Source organism: Macrotis lagotis, chromosome 2, assembly GCF_037893015.1.
Source record: "Macrotis lagotis isolate mMagLag1 chromosome 2, bilby.v1.9.chrom.fasta, whole genome shotgun sequence".
In the NCBI taxonomy this organism is placed as follows: domain Eukaryota; kingdom Metazoa; phylum Chordata; class Mammalia; order Peramelemorphia; family Peramelidae; genus Macrotis; species Macrotis lagotis.
The window spans coordinates 101,611,673-101,638,626 of NC_133659.1; the positions used below are offsets into that span (position 1 = coordinate 101,611,673).

The following is a 26,954-nucleotide window of genomic DNA, read 5'->3' on the forward strand; positions in this document are numbered from 1 at the left end:
TCTTTTATATATAAGCTTGTGTCATGGCACAGTAAGCCCAAGAGAAATATAACAAAGTCTATTTCTTTTCTGTGACCTCTTAGGAAGGTTTTTATGGGAATTTCATTTATTATTACTATCACTATCATAATCCTTATCAAAAACAATAATAATAATAATAACTCACATGTATTAATATATTATAATTTGCAAAGGGTTTTCCTTACAGTGAGATTTTGGGTAGATACTCAGGGACTGACACACAGACAGGAAATCTTGGATTACATAGAGTTGTTTGAGAAGATGGGAACTGGCATTTATTAGTAAAGAAGTCACTGAGGAGGAATGAAATATATGATACCTTTGAAATTAGTTGGATCTACTAGCATTTTCTTCCTTCTGATTCAAGGGATCTTAGCCCATCTACATTAATGATGGCTTAAATTTTATCATCATTTTATGATCATTTTATCATCAAGATGCTGGTATAGCCCTAGAGCTATTCAAGTTCAGTATACTTGAATCAGGGCACTAGATAAGGCAGACTTGAGCCAGGGTTTCAGAGAAAGGAAATGGAAGAGGAAAGAGTTTTGAAGGCAGTACCCTTGTTAATGTTGCCTACAAGTAAATCTTAGACATTGCTTGTCTTGTCAACACTGTTTAGTTTCATTTCTGATTTAGCAAAGAGAAGATTCTATATGATGAGGAAACACCCAAGTCCCAAGAAGCAGAGGAAGAGATTAAGGAATCTAGCAGCTCTAGCTCAGAAGAAGAGGAAGAAGGGGAAGAGGAAGCTTCAGAGTCAGACACCGAGAAGGAGGCAGGTAATACAGTGATGTTTACAAATAACAATTTTAAACTGGTACATAAGAGAGCCTTTCTTATTTGAAAACTATCAGGCTAGCAAGTATTCCAACCTTTAATTCTTGTTTAGAGTTGTATCGACTCCGTTGCAGAAACTTGGCTACAGAGCTCTGGGCTCTGGCAGAGTATATTTAGCCCTTCCTAAGTAGTGAGATGATAAGATGCAAAATATACTGATACTGAGTTGGTGGATGATATGAAGATCAAATTTTTAGACTCAGAATTAAAGATGGGAGGAAGAAGAAAGGAGAGCTTGCAAGTATACTTTGAGGCAAATACTTTTTATTCCTCTCCAATGAATAAATTTGCATTTTGTTCTCTGTAAGATCCCTTAAACAGTTTGAAATCTTACTTCAACATTTTAAGTTCCCTCATTTCTCTGGTCAGTGATAAGATGTGTGAAATGTAGTTTCCACAAGGGGAGAGAAAGGGGACAGTGCATTTTCCTTCTTATTTGTGATATTTTAATTTGAACATGCTATAGTTATCAAATATATCTTCTTGGGCAGTTTGACGAAGACCTCTTTAATGGTGAGATGATAGTATATTCAGCCTAATACTCCATAAAATGATCAGTAAGTTAATCTAAAATAATTTATCTGATACTTAGCAATGAGGTCAGACATACCTTTGGAGGGAGCTACTCACATTTGTTTTTATTTCATTCTATCTACTCTTGAATACTTCCTGAGGGTCTAAGATCTCTTTGAACAGTAGTTCACCTTAGATGATTCATAAAGCAGAATAAGCTCTTACATCTGATCCCACATAATGAGAGCATTACTTTGATGGACTAAGCATTTACCATCAGATTACATTTCCCTGTGAGGGCACACTTTAGAACACTACAGAATCATGGATGCAGAATAATTCCAATGTATGTGCAGTATTTCTGGTTAAAAGGACTGAATTGGTTGAGAAAAGGTCACATAGTTACTTTGGAATGGAGCCTATTTTCTCTTAAATTCTGACATTGCCAGGCTGCCCATAGTAAAGACAGTAAAACCTGAATATTCTTGGTCCTTTTTGGGGGGGATTATGTTCTGGTCAGTTTTGACTTGGAGACACCCCCTTTAGGTGTGGGATGCTGTCTTCTCTCTTCTTGTCTGATTCTCTGGTGCCATTAAATTTCAGTGAAGGAAACTGAAAAATTTGAGGCCTGGAGAGAGGATAAATTGATTTTGTAGTGCAGCAGATTTCCTTCTTCTCACTTAGTTGGCAAGTATAGCTTGCTGGGAAATGCTAGTTCAGTGCTGATTTGGGTGACTCTGTTTAACATGAGTACTTTAATATTTATTCAGTATCTCTATTGTCTTAGACATTATCTATAGTCACCCTCTGGTAGCTGACATATTAAGACCTAGGTAGTATTCTAGAACTAGAAGAATGGAAAGGCTCTCCAGATTATTGCAGCAGCCCCTCCTGGTTTCCATGACTTTGGTTAGTCTCTTCCCTGCCTCCTACCCACCCTGCCAGTCTTGCCAGCTTAATCCTCCTGCATCACTGCTTTGCTTACATTCTCTCCTCTGCTGCAGACTGGTCAGTGTCTCTTCCCTTATTACCAGATGATGTTCAGCCTCTTAGCCTAGTAATCAATGCCACCTCGAACCTGTCCTCAGCAGCCCCAACAACTTTATCTGATAGCACTCTGATCCATATATCTTGGACAAATAAACTACCCCTTGAACATGTTTTGCAGATTCTTAACTCTATGCTTTTCTTCATACTGGCATTTATTAGTGAAGAAGTCACTGAGGATGAATGAAATATTTGAGTCCTTTGAAATTAGTTGGATCTACTAGTATTTTTCCCCTTCTGATTCAAGGGATCTTAGCCCACCTACATTAATGATGGTTTAGATTTTATCATCATTTTATGATCAAGATGCTGGTATAGTCCTAGAGCTATTTAAGTTTCAGTATACTTGAATAAGGGCCCTAGATGAGGCAGACTTGAGCCAGGGTTTCAGAGAAAGGAAATGGAAGAGAGGAGTCCTTTAAACCTGGATCCCCTGTGTAGTGCCTTTTCAAGGTCACTTTCTCTCTGACACTTTTCAGGATGAACAGCTTACTGTGAATTTGTATTTTTCTAAACTGCTGATAGTTCTTTGATAGTTCCATTCTGATGGCACTTATCAGTAATCCTATGTTGTTATCAGTTGTGTCCAGTACATGTTTTATCTTCCTTACCACATTTATGGATTGTCATATAAAGTAATACAGAAAGTAAAAGGAAGTTGCAGATAAAAAGAAAGGCTAGCCACAAGCTATGCTTAGAGAGAAAAAAAGGAGTTGAATGAATGAATGAATCCAGAGGTAACAAAAAGTAACATTTCATGGGATACTCATTTACATCATCATGCTTATGACAATCATTTGCAAAAAAGATTATCAAAAAAAATAATTGTAATTTATGTATGAACATTAGTTGCAAAGGATGAGGAGGTAGACATATTTTGCAAGGAATTTGATTAGAATTTCCAATTAAATACCAAATGGGGGTGGCTAGGTGGCACAGTGGAGTCAGAAGGACCTGAGTTCAAATCCAACCTTAGACACTTAATAGTTACTAAACTGTGTGACCTTGGCAAGTCACTTAACCCCCATTGCTTTGCAGAACCAAAAAAAACAATACCCCCCAAACCAATACCAAATAGAATGAATATTTCCATAAACATAATCTAACAGAAAAAAAGAGGAACATACTTAAAACTGTCATTTTATTATGTTTAATTTGCTTTTCTTTTAAAATATATAATAAATCAACTTGTAATTTTCAAAGCTGTCCTACTTGTCTGATTCTTCCTTGTCTTCCTTCTGTTGTCCTCTATTTAAAATGTTAATGACCCTCTTTTTTTTCTTTTTCTCTCTCTCTTTCCCCTCAATATTGAAAGAAAAAAAAAGGCAAGTTATCTAAGATTTATTAATATGCATAGTTAGGCAAAACAAATTTCCACTTTGACTATATTTTAAAATGTTTCCCTTATTCTGAATTTTGAATCCATCACCTCTCTGTCAGGAGGTGGATGGGTACATGCTTCTTCCTCAATCCTCAGGAATTATGGTTGGTGTTTTCTTCAATCAGCATTCTTAAGGCTTTTAAGAATTGCTTTTCTTTATAATATTGTTCTTATGTAAATTATTTTCCTGAATCTGCTCATGTCATTCTTCATCAATACTTTTAAAAGCAAATTCTTTTCACCATTAATAATGGTAGAGTCTCCAGACATTACCATCCTGAATATGCTGTTGGGAAAAGTGGAAATGAAAAGCACTGAAGAAAAGCCATTGGCTAGACAAAGAATATAGGAGGTGACAATTTTGATGATACTGAGGGATCAATACTCAAAGAAAATGAAAAAAAGTATTAGAAAGGAAGAAATCAGACCTAAATATTACCTACCACCTATGCTCCAAAACATGACTTGGAGGTTTCATTAAATGCCTATCCATAAACCTATTTCACTAGCTTTTCAAATTTTTATGAAAATAATCTAAAAACACATTTAGAGCATCTTTAAATAAGAATTTTTATTATAGCCCTGTCTGATTTCAACAGGTACCCTTCCCACATTTTAAACTCACTGCCATACTGCTAGCTAACTCAAGTCTTGATTCACTCCATCTCCCTCATCCTCTTCTCTTCTTTTATTGATGAGAATGAGGGCAGAAAACCAAACTCCTCCCAATGCCATCCTTTATAGAGGGGAGAAGCTGGACTCTCAGCTTCAAAGACTCCCCTTTGTATCTGTTGCCTTGATTGGTTTTAACTCTATGGAACAAGATGTCCCTCCCCCTCACCTCCCCCATTCCTGCCCTCCTTTTGTGTGTTATCTCCTCTAGATGGTAACCTTGTTGAGGGCAAGTACTCTCTTTTTATTAATTTTATCTCCAGTGTTTGGTTCAGTGCTTAGCTTGATAAATCTTTATTGAATTGGGATCGTTATTTTCACAGATATTATTCCACAGTACACCACATCTTTATAATCAGAAATTAATGGAAAGTATAAAAAATATAAAATCTTATTGTTCTTGTTGTTTATTGATTTTTTTAAAGGGTTATTTGGGATTTTTTTTTGTAAGGCACTGGGTTAAGTGGTTTGCCCAAGGCCACACAACTAGGTAATTATTGAGTGTCTGAGGTCAGATTTGAACTCAGGTACTCCTGACTCCAGGGCCAGTGCTTTATCCACTGAGACACATAACTGCCCACTTTTTGATTTTTTTTAATTTATTTTTTATTCTCATTTTGTACAAATGTTTTTTTTACATTAATAAAATATACTTGTTTACAAGTAAACAAAATACCCCTCCCCCCATGAATATAGATAGACTTGCTTGGGCGAAAAAGTAAAGGGGAGAGAAAAAAATTAAAATTAAAAAAAATAATAGTAATAATTGTAGGTATGGCCAGGTAGCGCAATGGACGAAGCACCAGCCCTGGAGCCACGAGCACCCGAGTCCATATCCAGCCTTGTAAACCCAATAATCACCCAGCCATGTGACATGCAAGCCACCCTATCCCCACTGCCCTGCAAAAACCAAAAAGAAGGAAAAAAAAGACCCAAAATAAAATAAAATAGTAATAATAGTAGGGGTGGCTAGGTGGCAGACAGAGCATTGGCCCTTGAGCCAGGAGCACCTGGGTCCGAATCCAGCCCCAGACATCCAAAGATCACCCTGCTATGTGGCCCCAGGCAGGCCACCCAGCCCCACTTGCCCTGCACCCTCCCCCAAATAATAATAACAAAAAATGTGCTTCAGTCTTTGTTCCAACACCATCAACTCTGTCGTGAGTGGATCACATTCTTTATGATAAGTCCATCACAAAAGTTACTTCCATATTTTTCCAACGTTGCCATTGCTGATCGCAACTCCCTCCTTTCTTATTTCTCCACTACTATGTACTATATTTTCTCTCTCCTTTCACTCTGACTCTGCTCTAGGGTCGCTGAGTGGCGCAGCAGACAGATCCCTGGTTCTGGGGCCAAGAAGCCCTGAGCCCCCATACCACCCCTTAGGTCCAGAATCCACCTGGCCCTATGGTCCTGGGCAGGCCTTCCAATCCCAGCCCCTTGCAAGAAGTAAAAAAGAAAATGTGTTATATCTGACCACTCTCCCCCCATGGTCCATCCTCTCCTCCTTTATTCACATCCCCACCCCTTCCCCCTGCTCCTCCCTCCTTACTCCAGTTGTCTATACCCCATTGACTATATTTGCTGTTTCCTCTCCTAGCCATCTCTGATGAGAGCAAAGGTTCCCTCATTCCCCCTTGCCTCCCCCCTTCCATATCATTGCAATAGCACATTGTAATAAAAAAAATCTTATTATGTGAAATATCTTGGACTATTCCCCCTCTCCTTTTTCTTTCTCCCATTTCCCTTTTTTTCATTTTTACACCATATTTTATCTTCAAATTCAGCTTTCTCTTGTGCTTCAACTATAAAAGCTCCCTCTACCTGCTCTATTAAATGAGATGGTTCATATGAATATTATCAGTATCATTTTTCTACACATGCAGTTCATCCTCATTAAGTCCCTCATATTTCCCCCCTCTCCTCCAATCTCCATGCTTTACCTGAGTCCTGTATCTGAAGATCAAACCTTCTGTTCAGCTCTTGCCATTCCAAAAGGAACCTTTGGAATTCCCCTGGTTCATTGAAAGTCCATCTTTTTCCCTGGAAGAGGACATTCAGCCTTGCTGGGTAGTTCATTCTTGGCTGCATTCTAAGCTCTTTTGCCTTCCGGTATATTGTATTCCAAGCCCTATGAGCTTCCAATGTAGTTGCTGCTAAGTCCTGTGTGATCCTGACTGCAGCTCCACGATATTTGAACTGTGTCCTTCTGGCTGCTTGTAATATTTTCTCTTTGACTTGGGAGTTCTGGAACTTGGCTATAATATTCCTGGGGGTTGGTTTTTTGGGATCTCTTTCTCGGGGGGATCGGTGGATTCTCTCCATTTCTATTTTGCCCTCTGCTTCTAGAATATCGGGGCAATTTTCCTATAGTAATTCTTTGAAAATGATGTCAAGGCTCTTTTCCTGATCATGACTTTCAGGTATTCCAATAATTTTAAAATTATCTTTCCTAAGTCTGTTTTCCATATCAGTTGTTTTTTCAATGAGACATTTCACATTTTCTTCTAATTTTTCTTTTTCTTTTTGGTTTTGAAGTATTGATTCCTGATTTCTGGTAAATTCAGCAATCTCCCTGAATTCTATTGTTTGTCTGAAGGATTTGTTCTCCTCAGAGAGTTTTCTTATCTCTTTTTCCATCTGGCCAATTTTGCTTTTTAAAGCATTCTTCTCAATAACTTTTTGAACTGTTTTATCCATTTGACCTAAGCTGTTTTTTAGCATGCTATTTTCTTCAGCATTTTTTTGGATTTCCTTGACTAAGCTGCTGACTTCATTTTCATGTTTTTCCTGCATCTCTCTCCTTTCTTTTCCCAGTTTTTCTTCCAACTCCCTCATTTGATTTTCAAAGTCTTTTTTGAGCTCTATCATAGCCTGAGCCCAATTTCTGTTTTTCTTGGAGTCTTTAGATGCTGGAGCTTGTGCTTTCTCATCTTCAGACTGAGTATTTTGATTCTTCTTGGGCTCATTTGCAAAATATTTCTCAATAGTCTTCCTCTTGTTTCTTTGCTTGTTCATTTTCCCAGCCTAAGCCTGTTTTTTGGGGTGCTTCCTGAGCTTTTGGGACACTCCCACAAGGGTCTCAGTGTGTGAGGTTCTGTCCTCCCTCCCGGTCTGTGAATGACCATAAGCACCTCCCTCTGCTATGGGGCCGAGGTGGGGGGGCCTAGACTGGGATCAGGATCTGAATGTGGTCAGAGCCCCAGAGGCAGAGGACAGAGCTCTGCAGTCTCTCTCTCTTCACTCCCCTCCCTCAGCTCAATGGGCTCATGCCCTAGGGGCTCCTGCTTATGGCTCCGCCTGCTTCTGTTTCAGGGTTTAGGTTGCTGAAAGACCAAGCTGCTTGCTGTGTGCCCTGAGGTCTGGGCTCCATGTGCTCACTCTGGCAGAGGTCCCCCGCTGTTCCCCCACTTTGTGCCGGTGCTCCCTGGAGTGCAGCTCAGGAGACTCCCCCCCCCCCCACTGTGAGCCACGGCTCCCTGTGCCCTGGGGCTGCCTCCGGGAGGCTGAAGTTCTTTGGCTCTGGCAGGCCACCCCTCCGACCCCGGGGAGCAGAGCATTTCTGCTCTTTTCCAGGTTACCTTGAGTAGGGGAACTGCCTCACTGGATCCCTTTGTGGGTTCTGTCTCTTGAAAGTTTAGTTAGAGTTCTTAGTTTATGAGTTTTTATCAGAGAGCTCCTAAGACTCCATCCCTTCATGTTGCCATCTTGGCTCCGCCCCCGTTTTTGATTTTTAAAAAAACCCGTTTGATTCAATAGAGCAATTGCTTCCTTAAAAGCTCTCTTCCAACAAGGTATCTTTCATGTATAAGTAAAAATAATATAAGCTTTTTGATATGTGAGAGATATAATAAACAAAAAGAAGTCTTTTTTTTTTTTTTTGATGGCTTTCTGGTTATTTATACCAGAAGAAATATAAAACAGATAAAAAAGAGTTTTTACAATCATAGAGATGTATAGCCCAGAGTTCAAGTTGGGAAAGGATCCCCTTTGGATTTGTGAGATCCTTTGTTGTTGTTTTTGCAAAGAAATGGGGTTAAGTGACTTGCCCAAGGTCACACAGCTAGGTAATTATTAAGTGTCTAAGGCCGGATTTGAACTTAGGTGCTCCTAACTCCAGGGTCAGTGCTCTATGCACTCTGTCACCTAGTGGCCCCCACTCCCTTGTTTATGGTTACATTGTGTCTGTTGATTCAAGTCCTACAGCATTGCAGAGCCTCCCAAGGAAAGTTTATCAACATTTTAGAGACATATGATATAACTTTCCACATAAGAAAAGCCAAACTAGAAAAAAAAGTCATAACCAAAATAAAAAAAACCCATAACAAACCCTACCATTTATATAATATTTTACAGTTTGCAAAGTGCTTTGCACATGTGTTCTCATTTGATCCTCACAGTAAACCTGGGAGTAGGTATTATTATTATCATTGTTATTATTATTATTACTCTCATTTTTTTTAACATTTTATTTGTTTTCCAATTATATACAATAGTGATATGTACCCATTATTTTTTCAAGGCTCTGAATTCTACAATTTTTCCCCCTTCCTCCCTTCCCTCCCCCCCTGACAGTCTCTACATTGTTTCCATGACATACATTGATGTAAATTGAATGTTGTAAGAGTAAACATAAGAATAAACATAAATTCCCCCCTCCCCAAGAAGATGGGGAAACCTCAAGAAGAGAGAGAGAGAGAGAGAGAGAGAGAGAGAGAGAGAGAGAGAGAGAGAGAGAAAGAGAGAAAATGTGGCTCTATCTCTGGGGCAAGTTGCTTTCTTTATCATAAGTCCACCAGAGAAGTTGCTTCAATATTTTTCCCTCAGTTGCTATTACTAGGTGTACCTCCACTCTGTTTCTCCTCACTCTCATTTATTCTATTTTCTTTCTCCTTTCATCCTGGTCAAGTCCAAAAGTGAGTACCCTCTCCCTCAATATTCCCTCTCTTACATCACCTATTCCCCCCCTTCCCTCCCCCCATTCCTCTTTATCCCATCCCTTTCCTCCCATCCTTCTCCAGGGCAAGACAGATTTCCTCACCCTATTAAGTGTACATGTCATTTCCTCCCTGAGCCATTTCCGGTGAGAATGAAGGCTCACTCATTCTCCCTTGCCTTCCCCCCTCCCCTCCATTGAAAAAGCTTTTTTTTTACTCTTATGTGAAATCTCTCAGCTTCTTCTTCATCTCCTTTTCCTTCCTCCCAGAACTTTGCCCCATCGCCCATTGACTCCATCCCTTTACTACATCATACCATTATATTCCTCTCCTTCCTATGTCTTGTCTATATATGCTCCTTGTAACAGCTCTTATAAATAAGAAAGTTCATATGAGTTATCAGTATCTTCATCTCATGCAGAAATACAAACAGTTCAATATCATTAAATTCCTCATAGTCCTCTTCAACTCCCTCTGTGGTTCACCAGAGTCCTGTACTTGGAGATCAAACTTTCTGTTCAGCTCTGGTCATCTCATTAGGAAAGTTTGAAAGTCCCCTGTTTCATTGAAAATCCAGCTTTTCCCCTGAAAGAGGATATTCAGTTTTGCAGGGTAGTTGATTCTTGGTTGTAAACCAAGATCTTTTGCCTTCCAGAAAATCATATTCCAATCGCTATGAGCCCTTTATGTAGATGCTGCCAGATCCTGTGTAATCCTGACTATGGAGCCTCAGTAGTTGAATTGTCTGTTTCTGGCAGCTTTTAGAATTTTCTCTTTGATTTGGGATGATCACAGCATTGCCCTCTGCCCTGAGGCTATAAGGCAGGATCCAGCTATCTTAGTATGGAGGCCCAAACTGCACCCTGGGTCTGAGTGTAGGGAAATGGCAAAGTCCTACCCCAGGGAGAGCAGAGAAATCTGCAGACTTCCCTTACCATCTCTGGGGGGTACAGGCTGCTTCCTCCTGATTCTCACTGCAGGTTCTGTGAGGGGTGCTCCTCATTCCACACTCACCCAGGTGCAATACAGTTCTCTCACTGCCCCTTTAGGTTATTGTGGGTGATCTCTGGGCTTTGCTGGGCTGAGCTGTTTTGTGCTGTGGCTTTTTTTCCAGCCCCCAGTCCTGGTGAAGCACACCTTTCCCTGGAACTTCTAAGTTATCTTGGACTGGGAAAATGTATCACTCAATCTTTCTGTGGGTTCTGCCCCTCTAAATTTTGGCTAGAGCCATCCTTTGTCCTTTTGGGGGTTTGGGGTTTGGAGTTGGTCAGGGAATGCTGCCTTTGCACCACCATCTTGGTTCCACCCCCCACTCTCATTTTTTAAAAGAGTGAACTGAGACATAAAGAAGTTAAAATAACCTGCCCAGGTTCCTTGGAGTTTCTGAGGCAAGATTTGAAGGCAGGTCTTCCAGACTCCCAAGGTTTAATACTCTCCACTGTTCCTTTCAGCTTCCTCCATGTTCTGCTATTTTTAAAATTTTGATGTTCTTTTTAACATACAACCTTTTAAACTAATCCTTTAATTTATATAAATGAAACAGATGCTGCAGATTAACTTGAACACACATGCATGCACACACACATAAGCATGCATGCATGTGTGCACACATGTACACCATTCAGGAGTGACAGCCTTTACTGTCAAGTTCAAATGGAATGGCATGCAAAATCCTCAACAGCCCAGCCCCTTCTCACCTCCCCATTATTCTCATGATTTACTCTCCTCCATCCACCTGCAGCCTGGCTGTCCCCATCTCTGAACCCTGCCCTTTCCCTATCCCTCAGTAAATGCCTATTGACTGATTGTCGGTGATCATGAATGACTGGAGACTTGTTTGATGGACGCGGGGCAGGTGTGCATCTTGACACTTGGTCAGCATCTTATGATCCTGGAGTAAGGAGATTTGACTGCAGGATCATAGAATTTAAGGTTGAAAGTAGCCTCAGGCAGTCATCTGGTTTTTGTGCCTTTGGATCCTCTCCCCAGAATAACTTTTAAAAGTGTATTAGATAAAATACATAGGAGTGCAAAGGAAATCAGTTCTACTAAAATACAGTTTTCAAAATAGTTTTCTAATCCAAGTTCTTGGACCTCCTGAAATCTATCCTTGAATCCCCTGGGGGTATATTTCAACTCTAGGTTAAGGGCCCTTGATCTAATTCATTGATTGCCTAAAGACTCTATATTCTGTCTTACACTACAGAGTCAAATTTTCTGCTTGAAAACCTCCCACTGAGGAAAAATTTACATCCCATTGAGGGAAGCCCAGTCCTCTTTTGTGTCAGTTTTAGGGCCAAAAGGTTGAAGTTAGCAGAGGCTCTGCTCTGCTGAGGTCTTGTTAGGGTTGTGGGACCTGAGTTTTGTGGTGGGGACTTAGAACTAGGAGCTCCCGGAGATAGTAGGCCTCACCCCCTTTTCCCACAGGGAGTCTCCCATTCTCCCTGTTCATACCAGTCATTTGAGTCTTTGTTTTATACTTTGGGACTTTAAATTTTGTTTTGCTGTTGTTTGTATTGCTATGTGCTCATTTTGTCTCCCCAGTCACATTACAAATTTGTTGAGGTCAGGGATAATGTCTTATATTTGTCTCTTCCTAGCTCAGTCTTGAATATAAAAGATACTGAATAAAATTTTGCTAATTGATGAAATATTTCTTGGTTATGTGACTCAGTAATTTATTCATCAGATCAAATATGTTTCTAATCCTCTTTGTACATAAATAATATTTAGGCTAAAGTTTTTAGGACAGGGAAGCAAGTTCCTGATTGAGTTTATTTCCACCTCCAGCAGTCTGTTAGGACTTCAGGTGTTTGTGTGGATTCATGCTTTTTAATTATTTTGCATAATGATTACCAGGTGACATCTTTTAAAGAGCAGAAAAGGGCATGGGAGAGAAACAAAATTTTAATAGTATTTTTATTTCTTCTTCACTGTCAAATATCAGATCAAAAGCCAGAGGCTATTGTCAACCACTCCAACTCTGAATCAAAGAGCACTGTCATGGAGCAGATACCACCACCATCTCAGAATCTCTTCTCTGCTTCTCCTGCCAGAAGAGTGAGTATCTTGGGAAGGCCATGAAATCAGCTCCATTGATATGTTATCCCCTCAAAGACCATGAGGAAGATTTTGGAATGAAGTTTTGTAAAATGATATTATCCTAACTCCTAATAGATTATGTATTTATGGTGCTTTAGGGCTTGTAAAAATGCTCTTGATGTTGATTCTGTGAAACTCTTATCTGGATAGTATTATTAGTGTATAGAACAAAAAGGGCCTTTGTTAGAAATTGCTTGTGATCTGTCATCAGAAAAGAATTTTTCTTAAGATAAAGTTAGTGTTTCCTACAAAAAGTCTTATATAGGCAACTTTCTGGGGAAGCTCAGACTTCCAACCTGTTCCATTTTAACAGCTGCTCTCTGCTCTTCACCTCTGCTCTAAAGCTTTTCTTTTCAGACTCCCATCTTTGCACTTTATGAATTGAAGTGCACTGAAATGCAGAACACAAATTGGTTTATACACTTTGGTTCCCTGAGAGCCTTGAGGACATGTGGGGCAATGATGGCTTCTTAGAGAAGGGAGCCCAAGACATTTTGGAAAAGGCTTTTAGACTCCCTAAAAGCTACAAACTAATATAGGCACATCTAAGTTCTCTGAGAGATTTTTTTTTTTAGCAACTAGAATTTGAATGACTTTTGGTAAAGATTGCACATTTTTACACATTTTACTCATTACACATATTTGTAAAGCTTAATGCTTCATATCACCTTAGCCAGCACAGGGTAGGATTTTAGATTTAGGGTTGGAAGGAATTTTGGAGGCTATCCAGTCCAACCCCTTCATTTTACAGCCTTAATTATTTTCTTTAGTTGCTATACCTAAAAAAAAAAAATTGTCACTTACTAGTGGTATGACCCTCTCTGAGTTGGTTTAGGCTGGTGCTACGTGACAGATTGACAGTCTGTTGCTGAGTCCATACTCTTTGCCTTTCTAGTTGGTGGAACCTGATGGGCACAACCTTCATTAGAACTTAGTACCACACCTCCACACTACAGTGAAGACTTGAGAAACAGGGTTCCTTGATATTAAAACAGCTTGTCTTTCTGCATTTCTTGCCAAGAACTCACTTGTTTTCCAACCTCTGGATCAAGGCAATGTCTGTATTCCCCATTTTATAAATGGGAATAATGAGAATAATGAGATCTTAAGTGGCACATATATATATGTAACTAGAGTCCAGTCTAGTAATCCTTGCACAAGACAACAGCATTTTATCGAACTCCTGTTAAGAATGGAATCAGATTAAAAAAAGACTATTGAGACTGGGTGATGATTGCTATTTGATCAGTTCTTCCTCCTTGTTCATTCTTTTCCTTTAGTTCTCCTCTAGTTTCTTCAGCAAGGCAGAAGAGCCCAAGGACGAATCACCTGCCTCATGGCGACTCGGCCTCCGGAAGACGGGCAGCCACAACACGCTGAGTGAGGTGGCCAGTCCCCGGGAGGCTCTGCGAGATCGTGGTTCCTCCATCTACCGTTCCTCATCGAGCCCCAGGATTTCTGCTCTGCTGGACAACAAAGAAAAGGTACTGTTGGGGGGTGATGGAATCCTATGACAGTCCAGCCATAGGGGTAAAGAGAAAACCTTGTCGATCCCAGAAAGTCACAGGTGTTGAAGTTAGATCATCACCTTAACATGAGGGATAAATTGTGATTCAAAGAGGCAAGTCATTGTTGACAAAAGCTATAATAATTCTTGTTCTACAAATCACATAATTTCTCCTCTTGATTCTACTTATATCCAGCCTTTTCACACTGAGGACAGCAGCAGGCTTGGGATGGCTGAAAAGGTCTTAGCAGAAAAATAATGCTTGGGTTTTTTTTTTAAGACTTGGTAGCAAAACAACTAAATGACATTGGGCACAATCCCTTTGTTTGGGCTTTCAACCCAAAAGATCTTAGCAGGAGTAGAATTTAGACTAAAAAATGCTCCTGAAACTTCCACCTATAAAAGGGGGAAAATCTATTTTGTTGTGATTAGGCAACCCTCACAAATAGCTACTCATCCAGGATGAGGAAAAATGGTTCATTTCAAATTGCTGTTTCCCAGGTTTTAAATTGGCTCACTTGTTATTCTCAGTCTTCTCTCTGAGGTCATGATGTGTTATTTTAGTTAGCTTGAATGGTTCTTTAGCCTACTGAGAACACTGAGGTGGAAGGAAGTATGCTTACTTAGTTGCCCCTGTAGTGATGTTTGTTGTACTTTTTCCCAAAGAAGCATCTACAATTTTTTCCTCACAGTATAATTCTCTAAGAACAATCTAACTTACCTATGCTTTATATTTGCAGTCTAACTGTTCAAAAAGCAAATAAGATGGAGGGTGGGAGAGAGAGGTAAATGAGTACTAATCCAGTTGTCTTTTAGAAATGACCCAGGAATTCCTGAGTCACTGAAAACTTGCCATTTGTATTTAACCTGGAAATGGAATTGGTGTCTGAACCAAGCAGGATAATTGGGTTATGTTTGAGGTGATGAATTTAGTCCCAGACTTTATCTCCTGTGTCAATACTATACCAACTCAACTCTTTCCTTGTTTTGATTTTGCAGGAGAGGGAAAACAAAAGCTATTTCTCCTCACTAGCACCCCGGAGACTCAATAGTGCAAGTGATATTGAGGAAAAGGAAAACAGGTATGACTGCATCAGACTAAAAGGCTGCTCTGGTTTGATGCTGCTTTGCAGAAGTCTTCCTGGGTTCTTGTTTCTCTGGCCTAAGGAGGCAGATATCCTTGGTCCATTTTGAATGTCCCCCTGCCATCATCTTAATGCACTATTTACATTTTATGTGCTCCTGGTCCTTCCTTCTCCTGATTTTTTTCACTTTGATACATTCTTCTGAAACTTTCCTTTTAGTTTTTCTGTTTCACCATGCTCTGAAGCTACTGCCCTTTCTTCCTCAGAGTATCTTTTCCATAATAATAAACATCTCCCATTCTGAGTCTAAGTGGCACAGTGGATAGAGTGCTGGACCAGAGAGGGACAAACCCAAGGTCATAGCCAGCTCAGAACTTATTAGCTGTGGAGCCCTGGGAAAGTCACTTAATTTTAGATTGCCTCAGTTTCCTCAACTGTAAAATAGGAATAATAATAGTACTTCCAGAACTGTGGTGAGAATAAAACAATATTAGCAAAATGATTAGCACAATACCTCCTTCCTGCAATCTCCTTCCATGGTCTCCCCTTTCTTTGCCTCATCTTTCCTTTTCTCCTTCCCTTTCTGCCATCCTTCCCACTTGTATTCTAAATCCAGTAATCCTGTGATTTATGCTCTAAATTTGACTTGCATAAAGAAGGTACTTAATGAATACTTGTTGAATTGAACCGAAAATTATAGGCTCTAAGAACTTGGACTCTTATTTATATTGAATGTTCTCAATACTTTCATACCATGATGGTGAGATATCAGTGCAGAACTTTAAAAAAGGAATTTTAGCACATTGGTGAGAAATGGTCCTTGTTACTATAAAATTATTTCCTGTATGGACAGATCTGCACAATTATAAATCATCAGCTCCTGACTGCTGTGAACCTACAGAACAGATCTCCCTTCTGATTCATGGCCATCTAATAGCCATAGTGCTCCAAAAGGCCAATGATGTGATCACTAGAGGGAGGGAAAAGATTTCCAGGCTTGGATTCAGAAGATCTGGGTTTGAATCTGACTTTTATTAGTCATGGGACCATGGGTAAGTCACTTTTCAGGGCTTTATTTTCCTCATCTGGAAAATGAAGATCTCATCCTAGCAATGGCAAAGGTTCCTTTCAGATCTGATATTCTGTAATTCTGGGGCTATGAAATAAGATGTCCAAAATTGTTTACATAACTGTTTAATTGTGTAATTAATATATTTTTGGGAAATTCATTGCTAACATCTAGTAGTATTATTCCACTTATTGTATCATGGAGCAACCACAGAATTTTGTTAGTCATCTTCCATTTTAGTTCCATTGATACAAAGCTACAAAGGAAGGATGCTGTGATTTGAAACCCTGAGGAACTTAACAAAGTATGCAAGACGAACATAGATAATTGTTGTAAGAAAACATGTGATTCATGTATAACCCATTTCAAATTGCTAGCCTTCTTAATGAGAGGGACAGAGAGAGAGGAGAGGATTTGGAACTCAAAACTTTAAAAAATGAATGTTAAAAATGTTTTTATATAAATTGGAAAAAATACTTTGAACATTTTAAAAGAAAAAAATAAAGAATGTGTTTAAACCATCACAGTGATTGGCACAGACAAGTAAGTTCCTAGACCAGGAGAAGCATTGTGTGTTGAAGTGATTGAGGAAAAGAGGCAGAATATGAACTGAGCACACTTCAGAAAGGCAGACTAGCAGGAACCTTCAACAAACACAGCATTTTTAGGGTCTGAGGGGTTGGACCAGCCTGACCGTATTGGAGTTGGTTAGTGCTGTAAGATAAGGTGGGATGGGTTTTTTCTTTTATTGACCAAAAATTTTTCTATTGTAACTTCTGCCTGTTGGTTCAACTTTGTAGGTTTTCTTCCTACTCTGAAGAAAGGAGAAGTAGGACTAATGGAAGTTTCTGGGAAACATTTTAGGTTATATTAAAAAGAACTACCTAATAAAGTATGGAAATGAAAAGAGATATTATTAATGATACAGGAGACAGCCTGTATTCAAGCATGGAGATGAAAGAGAGAATCCAAGTTTAGTTAGGCTGGCACATAGGGAACACAAAGAAGGAATGACATGAAATACAGTTTAGAAAGGAGGTGGCACCTAAGGTTTGGTCGATTTTAAGTCCAAATTTTGAAGTTTATATTTTATTTTGGAGGCAAAACAATCATTGAAGATTTTTGAGCAGTAGCATGATCCAATCCTCACCTTTGAAAAATTATTTTGGCAACTTTGTGGAGAATGAATTGGAGAGGATTCTGGAAGCAGAGATGGTGATGAGGAAGTTGGTTCAGTAGATAAGAACCTGAAATCAAATAACTGTGTAGGTGGAGAGAAAGGAGTAAACCAGAGAGATGGTATTAAGCAAAACTTGACGAGACTTGCCAACTGATTGAACGTGGAATCTGAGGGAGAGGGAAGAGTCAAGAATGACTTGGGGAGGGGGGCAGGTGGAACTTGGCTACCCAGGAGAATTGTGATGCCCCCAACAGAACTGGGAAAGGTGAAGAGGTGAAGATTGGAGGTTAAGGCAACTGCTTCAACTTGGGAGATTTTTTAATTTGACAGGTTTTCAGGACATCTAAATGGATATGTTCATTATGTAGTTAGAGATGCAGCACTAGGAATGAAGGAGAGAAATTAAGGTTAGATATATTGATATGAGAATCATCTTCATACCAGTGATAATTGAACACATGGGGACTGATCAAATCATGTAGAGCAGTTTTGAGGTTTTTGTTAATTTTGAAGAGACTCCAAGAGTTAAGATTACATGAGATTGAGAAGTGAGAGAATGTTGAAAAAGTGGAAACAAATAGTTCTGGAAGTTTGATTATAGAAGGAAGAAGATACATAGCACATAATAGCTTGAGGAGATGGCAGAGTCAAGGGGTTTTTTTTTAGCTTATTTTGTTTTGGTTTTCCTAAGGAGATGGAAACACAGGAGAAACCAAGAAAAATGGGGAGATTGAAAATAAGAGAAGTAATGATGGAAAGGTCAGAATAGAATGAAATGGGATCAAAGGCATAAATAGAGGGGATTGGCAAACTGAAGAATTATCTCTTCATTAATGTCTATTGTGAAGGAAGAAATAGTGGATATTGATAAGGAAGCATATTCAGGGCTGGATTAAAGGATAAGAGGGAACTCAGGAAATATGCCCTCTGTTTTTCTCAATTAAGTAGGAAATAGTATATGGAGAGGAGAAAAGACTTGGGGTTGGAATAGAGATAAAAACTGTGATCAAGAAACTGAATTTCTTGAGAGAGGAAGAAGAATGAACCAGACTTTAATAGATGTCAAGTTTCTATTTTTTTAATTAAAGATTTTATTTATTTTGTGTTTTGCAATTTCAAGTTTCCATGTTGTGTTATCTTACATACTGAAACTTTATCCTTCCACTACCCAAAACCAAGCCCCCCCAAAAAAGTCTTTTAATGAAGTTTCATCATATTGCTTGAAATTCTAATAAACATTCTTTTCTAAGAAATATATGTCCTTCTCAGAAAGTTAAGGATCAAACATTTACACATTAGTAAGAATTAATTCAGTCACTTTTTTTTTGTGTTTGAATCTCTTGCACTGAGCAGATGAATGGGAATGATAAGTAACGATTAATTGGTTGGCACTACCCAGCTGAAAGTGTCAGAATTTTGATTGGGGGAAAGTTGGTAATTTTTTAATATGGAGTAGTTTAGTGATTGTAGCCACCTGGATTTGAATGTCAATCTGTGAAAGATGGAGGTACCTAGAAAAGCATGGAGGTCCTGGGGAATCTTGTCAGTGAAGCATTTGGAGCTGACAGTAAAATGTGGAAGGTCTAAAATATAAAATTGCCTATTTCAACATTTTCCTAGGGTCAGCTTTCTACCAAGGAAGGGGGTAAGGGTCAGGGGTGAGGGTCTTCACATCTGCATGACATAATCCCATGTTTCTAAAATTCAGAAACTCAGACCAATGCTATTAGTTCAAACTAATGGATGAAATGGACCTCTTTGAACTGCCTGGGAATCCAACCACTATTTATTATATTTTATCTTGGAATCTAATCACTTTTCTTCATAATGTTTTTCTCCATGAAAAAATGCATTACTCTCCAATTTTTCAATCTAAATAGTCTATTTACAAATGAATTTCCGGAACACAACTGTCTTATAAGTATGGTCAGCACATATAATCAAGTTAAGATAGCATGCTTATAGATTATATACATAAACATTGGAAGAATTCAGAGTAAAAGGAATATTAGTATAGGGTAGGATAGCTTCATAGATTTATATCAAGCACTTATTAAACACCTACCTATACCAGATATTGGGGGAAAAAGACAAAAAGAAATGGTCTTTGGCTGTAAGTTGCTTATGTTCTTGTGGGAAGCCAGTATATGCACACAGTATGTACAAAATAAAAATAATTTCAGAGTCAATGGAGGTATTAGCAGTTGAAGGATCAGAAAGACCTCATATGAGGTGGCATATGAACTGGGCTTTGGAGGAAGCTAGGTAGTCTTAGAAGCTAGGAGCTAGAATGATCTCATGATTATCCACTCCAATTGTTCCATTTCATGGATGAGAGATCTAAGATGGAGAGGTGACAGAACTGCCCCCAAGCCACTTGTCACTGAGTCACGTGGATTTGAGCCCAATTTGTATCTTAGATAAATATGTTCTTATAAGAAATCTTCAGATGGTTAAAAATTCAATGGGTTAGAAACCATTAATTTAAAATGAAAAAATATTAAAGGGTAGTTGTTCACATGTAGGCTTTGAATTGTCACAGAGTAATGAGTAGTTTTAAATTTCTAACTCCTCTTTCTCATAACATCCACTGAGATTTTTAACTTTTGCTTATATCACAGCAAATTGTTGATGAGAGTGCAGCTCAGGCATGGCTTTCTACCCCCCTCCCTCCCTCCCCCAGAATACTTTAAATGAATCTGTTACTTACTTTTAACATATTGATCTGGAATTTTAAAGATTTTGAAGTACGTTCTCAACTTTTATGAGAGGATCAATTACTCCAAGAATCAACATAGTTCAGAATGATCAAGATTTAATAATGAGTATGCCAGAGAAAAACCAGATATGGTTGAATTGTTTATCTAGCTTACATGATGTTCAAAAAAACCTAAAAAAGAAAATGTTTTGAACCTTCTTCTGGCTACTCAGGATCTCTCATGGGTAGGAAGGTTGTTGTACATGTCCTCAAAAGCCTGATGAATGCACATCACAGGATTTAGGGATTTTCTTGCCATGGTCAAGAGAAAGGCATTTGAAATGAGCAAGGGAGCAAGCATTTATTAAGCTCCTAGTATGTGTTAGCTGCTTCCCTAAGCACTTTATTCATACTGTTTGATGCTCAATTTTGCAGTTGAGAAAATTGAGGCAGGTAGAAGTGATTAACCCAGGATCACACGTCTGGTTAAGTGCCTGACCTCAAGTTTTCAGTACTCCAAGCCCATGGGACCATCTACTTTACCATCTGGCTGCTTCGTTGCTGTTTTCCTGCCTTTAGTCATTTCACTAGGAATTTTCCTTCCTGCTGCTCCCTCCCAGTTTGTATTGCATTATAATCAGAAGGCTGGGGCAGCACTGGAGTAGAGGTTCAAGGGGTTGAAGATCTTTCCAGGCTCAAAGTGTTGTTTTGGTTTTTTATTCTCTCTTGCCTCCACAGAGAATCTGCTGTCAATCTGGTGCGCAGTGGTTCCTACACTCGGCAGCTTTGGAGGGATGAAGCAAAGGGAAATGAAACTTCTCAGACTGGTGCTCCTTCCACCTACGTATCAACCTACTTGAAAAGGTAAAGATCTTGAGGAAGAATTCCCAGGAATCAACCTCAGCCTTGGAATCTGACTCAGATGGAGGCAAGGTCCCTGAATTGGATCTCTGTTGGCTGCCCGTTGACTTATTGTTAAAATGGAGTATTATCAATGTGTGTTTTTATTTTGCTAATATTTCTCAATTACAATTTAATCGGGGCCAGGCTGCCCTTGGGAGTATTGTGGGCCGCATGTTCGACACCTCTGCACTACAGAAGCAAGAATGACAACTGCATGCTTCACTAAAATGAAGGATTTTTTATTTTTAGCTTTTTTGATTTATTTTGACTAATCTAACTTAAAATTAACATTAATCAATTTAAATTAAGTCTTTGCTATAGATCTTAATTTTTCTTCTAACTTTATTTCCCATGCCTTCTCCTCATTTCCTCATCTCCGTCCTGTCATTGCCATAGAATCCTAAAATGGAGGCTCTGTCTGTTGTAAATCTGACTTTAATTCTGAATCATTCCTATTTCTAAAGTTACTGGAGGAAGCTTATGTGTATGTAGGCTTGTATCTTTTTTAACTACCAAGTACTTTTAGAAACAGACCAGTTAATTAAATACTTCAGTTTCCTAAATGACTTCTTTTGTTCTGTAGTTTCAGACACTTCAAGCTTAGGGAATACTTGTGTTTTCCTTTTTCTTCTTGTCCCTTTTCCATAATTACATTGTTTGCTATTGGTCAGTCAGTAAAGAAGCTTCTTTGGTAAAACTGCACGATTAGTACTGTTTTGGACCTTGAGAATTGTTGGTTTGAAAGATTCCCTCCCTTTGCCAATTCTCATCCTTTTCCCAGCCTCTTGGAGACTTCCTCCTCCTTGATTTTCAACTCCCATTGTGTACCATAGCATTGTAGTCCTTCGTGTTAGTTGATTGATTGTCTCAGGCTTGGAAAGAGAGACTATGCAGGCAGCTTACTCAGGCAGGATCAGACCCTATTTTTGTTTGATAGGAAGTAGCTCTACTCTATCTCCCCCTCCTTACTGCTGTCTAGTAGCAAGTGAGAAGCACCATAGCCGAGGGGTGTTTGAACAACCTGGCATTGGGAAGTACCAGCTTGTGAAATAAACCACCTCAGTAGCCTTTGAGTGGTTTTCAGTTCTGCAGATACATGCTGTAAAAGAAGACACAGATAAATATAAGAAATTATTTTATTCTGGTACAAAAGTGTCTTTGATCTTCAGTTGTGTATGCTCAGTCAACCAGGTGCAGCAAGATGGCGGAGAATAAGAGAGTTAGGCATATTGAAAAGGTCAAGGGCTTGTTCGGCATGCTGTAAATCAGTGTATCTTTTAATATTAACTACTGATAATGATATTCTTTGCCTAGGTAAGTGGGTCTGATGTTATTATATGATGGATGTTGTGGTTATCAACCTAGCTCTTTCTAAACAGATTAAATTGATGCCATTTGGTTTGACAGATGCAGTAAATTTCTTTGGCACAGCTCTTGTGAGCAGCAGGGAGAAAGACTTTGTCAGATCAGGATGAAGAGCATATTTTTTTAAGTTTTTTTTTCCTAGGCAATGGGGTTAAGTGACTTGCCCAAGGCCACACAGGTAAGTAATTATTAAGTGTCTGAGGTCAGATTTGAACTCAGGTACTCCTGACTCTAGGGCTGGTGCTCTATCCACTACACCACCTAGCCGCCCCTTGAGAGCATATTTATTAATGAGCATTTTGAAAGAAAATATATTGAAGATTCACCAGCAATTGAATTTTTAAAGCTTTTCCAGTTCTGAGAATGCAAAATATTTTCTTTGTGATTTCATTTGTCTCCAAACCTGGCTTGAAGGTAAATATGAAGAGAGTACTCTCTTTTATAAACAAGGCCCAAAGAAATTATGACTTGTTCTAGGCCACAGACTGCTAGAGTTATAGTACTAATTTCCTAACTTCCAAGCCTATGCTGTTTTCCTTTACATGATATAATTTTCAATCAAGAGGACATAGATGGAGTCATGATTTAAAAGGAAAAGTTGGATCACAATTCAAGTCATCCTGGGGCTAATAAGAAGACCTTAGAAAAAACCTGTAATTTATTTTCTCCCTACAGTGAGGATTGTATTCATACCATCTGAAAAACACCATATTTCTCCTTTCTTTGGAGGAGACTTCCACTGCATTCTAAATATAGTTCAATGTCTGTACAACTCTTGTGAGTTCTAAATATCTAACCTAGACCCTTCTTGCTGCAATTTGATCTGACTCCAATATTTAATCAAAACAAAGAAAAGCCAACTTTTTTTTTTTTAACAATTCTCTGCCTTGGACTTATCTCCTTTTTTTATCAGCCAGTTTATTAATGGTCTTAGTTTGTTCTCGATTTTCTTTAAGCTCTTCCCCTGGGGTCCAGCTGGGCCTCCTTTAATAGGGTCCTTCCCTTTCTTCTCCACCACTTACTCTGCTGTCCCATTGCCCAGCACATTCTTCTCCTCTGTCCCTTTTGCTTCCTAGGAGCTCTGAGGAGAGGCAGGGCTTCCTCTCCTCCCCATACTCCTCTGCTCCTGCTGCATGTATCCTGGCCTCTTCAGTAGCTGCTGACCTCCACCCTGCCCTCCCAGGGACCAGCCCGGTCTCTGGTTGTGAGGAGTGCCCAGCCTGACCCAAGGGGGAGCTGGGCTGGGTTGTGGGGCACTCGGGCCTCCAGGGAAGTGACAATGCGACCCTCTGTGCTGTTTTGCAGCGCTTCATTTGGTAGAAGTAGTGACCCCACCAGTCCCTACATTTCAGCCAATCGCAATTCATCTCCAGCTACCTCACCCACTACCATTGGTTCATCTACCTCTCGAGGCAGTCAGTGGCAGCCTGCCTCTTCCTGTCCTCCACCAATCAGTGCAGATACTACTGCATCCGTTCACCGTTGCAGGTAAGGTCCACTGGAGCCATTTGTCTTAGGTTCAACAAGGTGGGACTGTGGATAACCAGATGGAAGTCAGACTTAGGCCTCAAACTATGGATATTACCTACAAAGCCAGCTAGACTCTTGGGTGCATTTCAGCATACACAATACTTGGGATATACATTTAATAAATGTAATTGGATTCCTTTGTCAGTTATGATTGGAATTCCAGGTGACCCTAGTGTGTGTTAGAGCAATTGTTTTAATACACGCCCCATTTTTCAGGTATGAAATTTCCTACAGATACATAAAGGTCAGAATACCTCTTCTTCAATCTTTATGGAAGATGAAATATGACCCTAATCAGGATGAAAAGTGGCACTTTATTCTAAAGGCAACCTCTGGCAGAAAGCCTTATGCTTTCTCAAGAGAGATAGTGACTTGCTCCATGATGTGGGAAGGGGGATGTTGTCATTCATGTGAAGTTTATTTCTAGGTATTCTCTTCTTGGCTTGTAGGTGAGTCCAAAGACAGCACGGTAAGGAGCACTATGTCAAAATCCAGCAGTGACTTTTATGAAAAAATAAGTTTTTATTGTTACCTTTTGATTTTTATGTGGTCTACATTTCCCAGTGTATCCTTTCCCCTTTCCCCCTTCTGGGGAGTATATAATAGAATAAAAGGAGGGTAGGGGATAGACATTGAGCAAATTCACCAACCCTTTGAAATAGTCTGAGATCTTTAATGGTTAGTGATCTTTAGACCCCTTTCTCTCTAAAGAAGGAAAAGAAGTTGAGCAGTTACTTTTAACTAGAATTATGATATTTGTGATTTTTGTTAAGTATATGTTTTTGTTTTTTTAGTAGAGCTTTTACTTACTTTTTATGGCCTTACATTTTACAAATAACTGAAAGAAAATAGGTGATGGTAATAACTCTAACATTGGGGCCATATGAAAGCTGATTCTTACATAGATTGTCAGATTGTAAGATAATTGAACAGCCCACATATCTTGTAGTTGAGAAAAATGGAGACTTAAAGCTAGGTGTTAGTAGAACCAGAAGATGAAGTTCTGTGGTGAATTAGGAGCAGTGAGGTGGTTCAATGGATACAGGACTGACCCTGGAGTCAAAAAGACCTGAGTTCAAATATAGTTTCAGAGAGTTACTAACTGTGTGACCCTGGGCAAGTCACTTCACCTTGATTGCCTTCTTCTCTCTCCCACTCCCCAAAGAAAGAAAGATCAATGAAATTAAAATTTGTAGATCTAGATTCAAATTCTAATTGTGCTACTTACTGTTTAAAGATCTTAGGCAAATTCCATCACCTCTCTAGGTCTCAGTTTCTTTATCTGTAAAATGAGAATATTGGACTCTGACTTAATAGGTTCCTTTTGTCTCTCTAATCTGTGATTTTTTTTGACCAGGATCTAGGTCTCACAGCTTCCAGTTCAGCCTTTTCTTGTTATGCTGTATTTGACACCAGTTAAGTCACCAAGAGACTTTTTTCCCTTAATGTAGGCAATTGTCATTGAAGATAAGATCTCATTATTATTGTTGCTACTAATGACAATTTTATCACTAATGAGCATTCATATAAGGGTGATCATCTCCTTGTTTCCATTATTCCTGAGAAGCATCCTGGTGGAGTGGACAGAAGACTGAAGTCTGAATACCCTTAGAGGTCCATGACCAGGGCCTTTCACTTCTGGGCCTCACTTTTCTCCTTTGGTAGAGGTGCTCTCATACCTGAAGTGGACCCTGGGATAGGGCTGGAGCCTCCCAAAGCCCTCTAGAGAGTGAGGCAGGGTGGGGGTTCGGGTGCCCATTTGAGAGGCCCCAGGACTTAGGTAGGGCCAGGACTGGGATGACTGGATATTGTGCTCCCTCCCAGCGGGTACAAGATCCCTATGCTTTTGACAAAGAATAATGATTTTTAACACTAAAAGGACCAGGATTTAAGAATACTTCTAAGCTATATCCTTTGACAGAGCACATTTTTTATCCTTAAGACAGAACAGTCATAGTAGGGTGAAAGTTTTTATAATTATTTTGCTTAGATTGTTCTTCCTAGTTCTTTCTAGTATTAAAACTCCAGTATTATTAAAAAAGACTTTCTAGCATTTCTATTGATATTGATTTTAACAATTCTACCTGATATTTAGTTTTGTACTAAACAAGAATAAAACATGGACCCAGTGTTCTACTTCTTGTGGACTCAAACTCTTGTGTAGGTCTTACAATATTGACTTAAATCACTTCTGTTCTGACTGCCCTTTTGCAGGAAAGTATTTGGGTGGCATTTCTCATAGCCTTTCTTGATTCCAACAGCTACTAATGTCTTCTCCAAAAATTTGCCTATCATTTCTTTTGTATATGTTGTCTCCTCCATTAGATTGTAAAATGCTTGAGATTGAGGATTTTTCTCTTTTTTGCCTTTGTGACTCCAACATGGTACTTAATGTATAGTAGTTGCATGATAAATGCTTGCTGAGTAATTGAGAGAGATCTAGAGATTTTTTTAAGTTGAATTTTTTCTTTGAAGCTTATTCTGACAATGTAATATTTGACAATGAAATTATGATCATTTGTAAGTATTCCTTGGATTAAGCTTTTGAAATCAGGTATTTAGGAGTTTTCATACCCCTGATTGCTTCTCTGATAAGTATGGTTTTCAGTTTTGGATTTTTGTTACCCTAGCAACAGCTGTGATGTTACAAATAATAGCTTTTTGTGAGGAGAGCCTATGGTTACAGCCAATCCTTTAAGGAACAAAGATCCTGCTCTTATGCAAATGATTTTAATTACACATCTTGTAGATACAAAATCTGTAGTTAAGGTTCCACATAGCATCCTACTTGAATCCCATTTTGAGCCAATAATTATTTGCTCTCTGATTTTCTTTTTTATCAGAAATATATTATGCTAACCTGCATGCAAGCAGCAGGGTAATTGGCTCAACTGCAAAGAAGGAGCTAGGAGAGGGAGAATTAAATATGCTAAGGATTTGCTAAATATTCAGAATATTTATCTATGGATAATACAAGGAGCTCACCTTCATATCTTGGTTCAAGACTCGCATGAAGACTCCCTTTCCCAGGTATTATTTGGGGGGGGGGGGTAGATGAGACTGGAATTGTGAGTGATTCAGTGTTCCTTTCATATGTGGCC

At 39.1% G+C, this 26,954-nt stretch overlaps 1 protein-coding gene across 7 annotated transcripts in view; it reads left to right on the forward strand.

Moving 5' to 3' along the window:
- Positions 1-26,954, forward strand: part of PPP1R12B (protein phosphatase 1 regulatory subunit 12B) — a 263,657-nt gene that overhangs the window by 87,650 nt on the left and 149,053 nt on the right. For 4 of the 7 annotated variants that reach the window (XM_074222381.1, XM_074222382.1, XM_074222379.1 and 1 more), the window contains exons 8-13: positions 661-803; positions 12,362-12,474; positions 13,797-14,000; positions 15,023-15,105; positions 20,794-20,919; positions 23,629-23,811. In XM_074222381.1, coding sequence (XP_074078482.1) covers positions 661-803; positions 12,362-12,474; positions 13,797-14,000; positions 15,023-15,105; positions 20,794-20,919; positions 23,629-23,811 — 852 coding nt within the window. The remainder of the gene's footprint in view (positions 1-660; positions 804-12,361; positions 12,475-13,796; positions 14,001-15,022; positions 15,106-20,793; positions 20,920-23,628; positions 23,812-26,954) is intronic. The other 3 variants (XM_074222384.1, XM_074222383.1, XM_074222385.1) reach the window with 1 other exon arrangement.